This window comes from Auxenochlorella protothecoides, assembly GCF_000733215.1.
Source record: "Auxenochlorella protothecoides strain 0710 unplaced genomic scaffold scaffold94, whole genome shotgun sequence".
NCBI classification, from domain to species: domain Eukaryota; kingdom Viridiplantae; phylum Chlorophyta; class Trebouxiophyceae; order Chlorellales; family Chlorellaceae; genus Auxenochlorella; species Auxenochlorella protothecoides.
Window position 1 is genome coordinate 1 of NW_011934397.1, and position 1,626 is coordinate 1,626.

The window sequence follows — 1,626 nt, forward strand, 5'->3', positions numbered from 1 at the left end:
CCTTCCCTCACTTCAAGAGGTCCAGCGCATCCTGTTGGCCGGCCTGGCCCGGCAGGCCGGCGAGGTACAGGTCCAGCAGCGTGCGGTACAGCGAGCGCTGGGCCTGCGTCCCCGCGCCGCCCATGTTGATGATGGTCAGGCAGGCGTAGCGCAGGTCCTCCGGCCGGTCGGCGTACAGGTGTGTGTAGTCGGCCAGGCTGGCCACGGGGCCGGCATCGCCGTCGGCATCGGCGTCCCGCGTCGCCACGCCGCCGGGCGGCACGCACAGCTCCATGACCAGTGCCGTGGTTTCCACCGGCACGTGCGCCAGCAGGCCCTGGGTGGGCGGTGGGGCGAGGAAGGGGCGGTGCGCGTGGGCGGGGTGTGACGACGGATGCCCATGCTCTCGTCTGTGCCCCGAGGCAGCCTGGCTGGAGTCTCACGCGCGAGGCCTGGAAAGCAAGGCACACACAGCCGTTCCATTGAATGAGCAGGGCATCTGCTGTCTCCAAACCACACACCCAAACCCCCTCCTCGAAGAAACCAAAACCAATGGTGCAACAGCGCAGCTCCTCCCTCCCACCAAGATAGACTATCCCTGCGCACCTTGCCGTGCTTGAGCAAGGCGGCCGCGGCCGCCCGCCGCCCCATGCCGCGCATGTGGTCCAGCCCCTCGTCCCAGCGCCCGCAGTCCTCCAGCAGGACATCGAGGTAGGTGGTGTCGTCACCCGCCGCACGCGCCACGGCCAGCGCGTGGGAGAAGTAGCCCGCGGCGCGGCAGACCTGAACCACCGCCGCGACATCAAAGGCGGGCGCGCCGGCGCCGTCCCCCGCGCCGGCGATGAAGGCGTCCAGCTTGGCGCCGTCCCCCAGCTTGGTGTAGCAGTTGAGCAGGAGGGTGGTGTGGTCGGGGCTGCCCAGGCCCTTGGGGAAAGGGAGAAAGGTGGGAACAGGGAAGAGGATTGGGAATGTGCGGATTGGGAAACTTTGGATCCATGGCATGGGTGGGGTTTGCTTGGTGGTGATCCTGGGAGGACGGGTACCCAGTAAGTCACAGTCCCGTCCAGGTGCCGAGGCTCAAGACCCGGCTGAGGGAGAGGTGGTCTGTCCCCCACCCCATGTATCCTCCCCTTCTACCGCCCCACTCGACCACACCGCGGCGTGCAGCTTCTCCAGGTAGGTGGTCAGGTTGGCCAGGCGCTGGACGGAGAGGAAGCGCTGGATGACGTACGACGGCTCCAGGTGGCCCATGGTGCCCAGATACCTGTTGTTGTGGAGGGGAGATGGAAAGGGGGGCGCTTGTGTGGAGGAGGGGTGCACGTCACGAGGCGCCAAGACTCCCCAGAGAGACCTTGAATGCCATCAAACCCCCCCCCCTCGCTCCATCATTCACCTCTTCCAAAAAGCAACCTCCCCTCCATCCCCTCAACCCCACTGCTCCACTCTCCAAACCCAATCAGCGCCCCCCCACCCGCCGCCCACTCACTGTTCCAGCGCGGCATCATAGTCGCGCTTGGCGTACAGCGCATCGGCGTACTGCAGGCGCACCTCGGCCAGCGTCGCCGCGTCGGCACGCTCGGAGCGCGCCAGCGCCAGCGCCAGCGCATAGGCCCGCGTGCGGTACAGCACCGCCAGCCGCGCGCGCAG

The 1,626-nt window shown here is 67.7% G+C and overlaps 1 protein-coding gene across 1 annotated transcript in view; it reads right to left on the bottom strand.

Moving 5' to 3' along the window:
- Positions 1–7: 7 nt before the first annotated feature.
- The window catches only part of F751_6683 (Vacuolar protein sorting-associated protein 11-like protein), a gene marked incomplete at both ends in the record, with an annotated part of 4,012 nt that continues 2,393 nt past the window's right edge, over positions 8–1,626 (bottom strand). Inside the window, 2 exons of the mRNA XM_011402718.1 lie at positions 8–316; positions 1,135–1,243. Coding sequence (XP_011401020.1) covers positions 8–316; positions 1,135–1,243 — 418 coding nt within the window. The remainder of the gene's footprint in view (positions 317–1,134; positions 1,244–1,626) is intronic.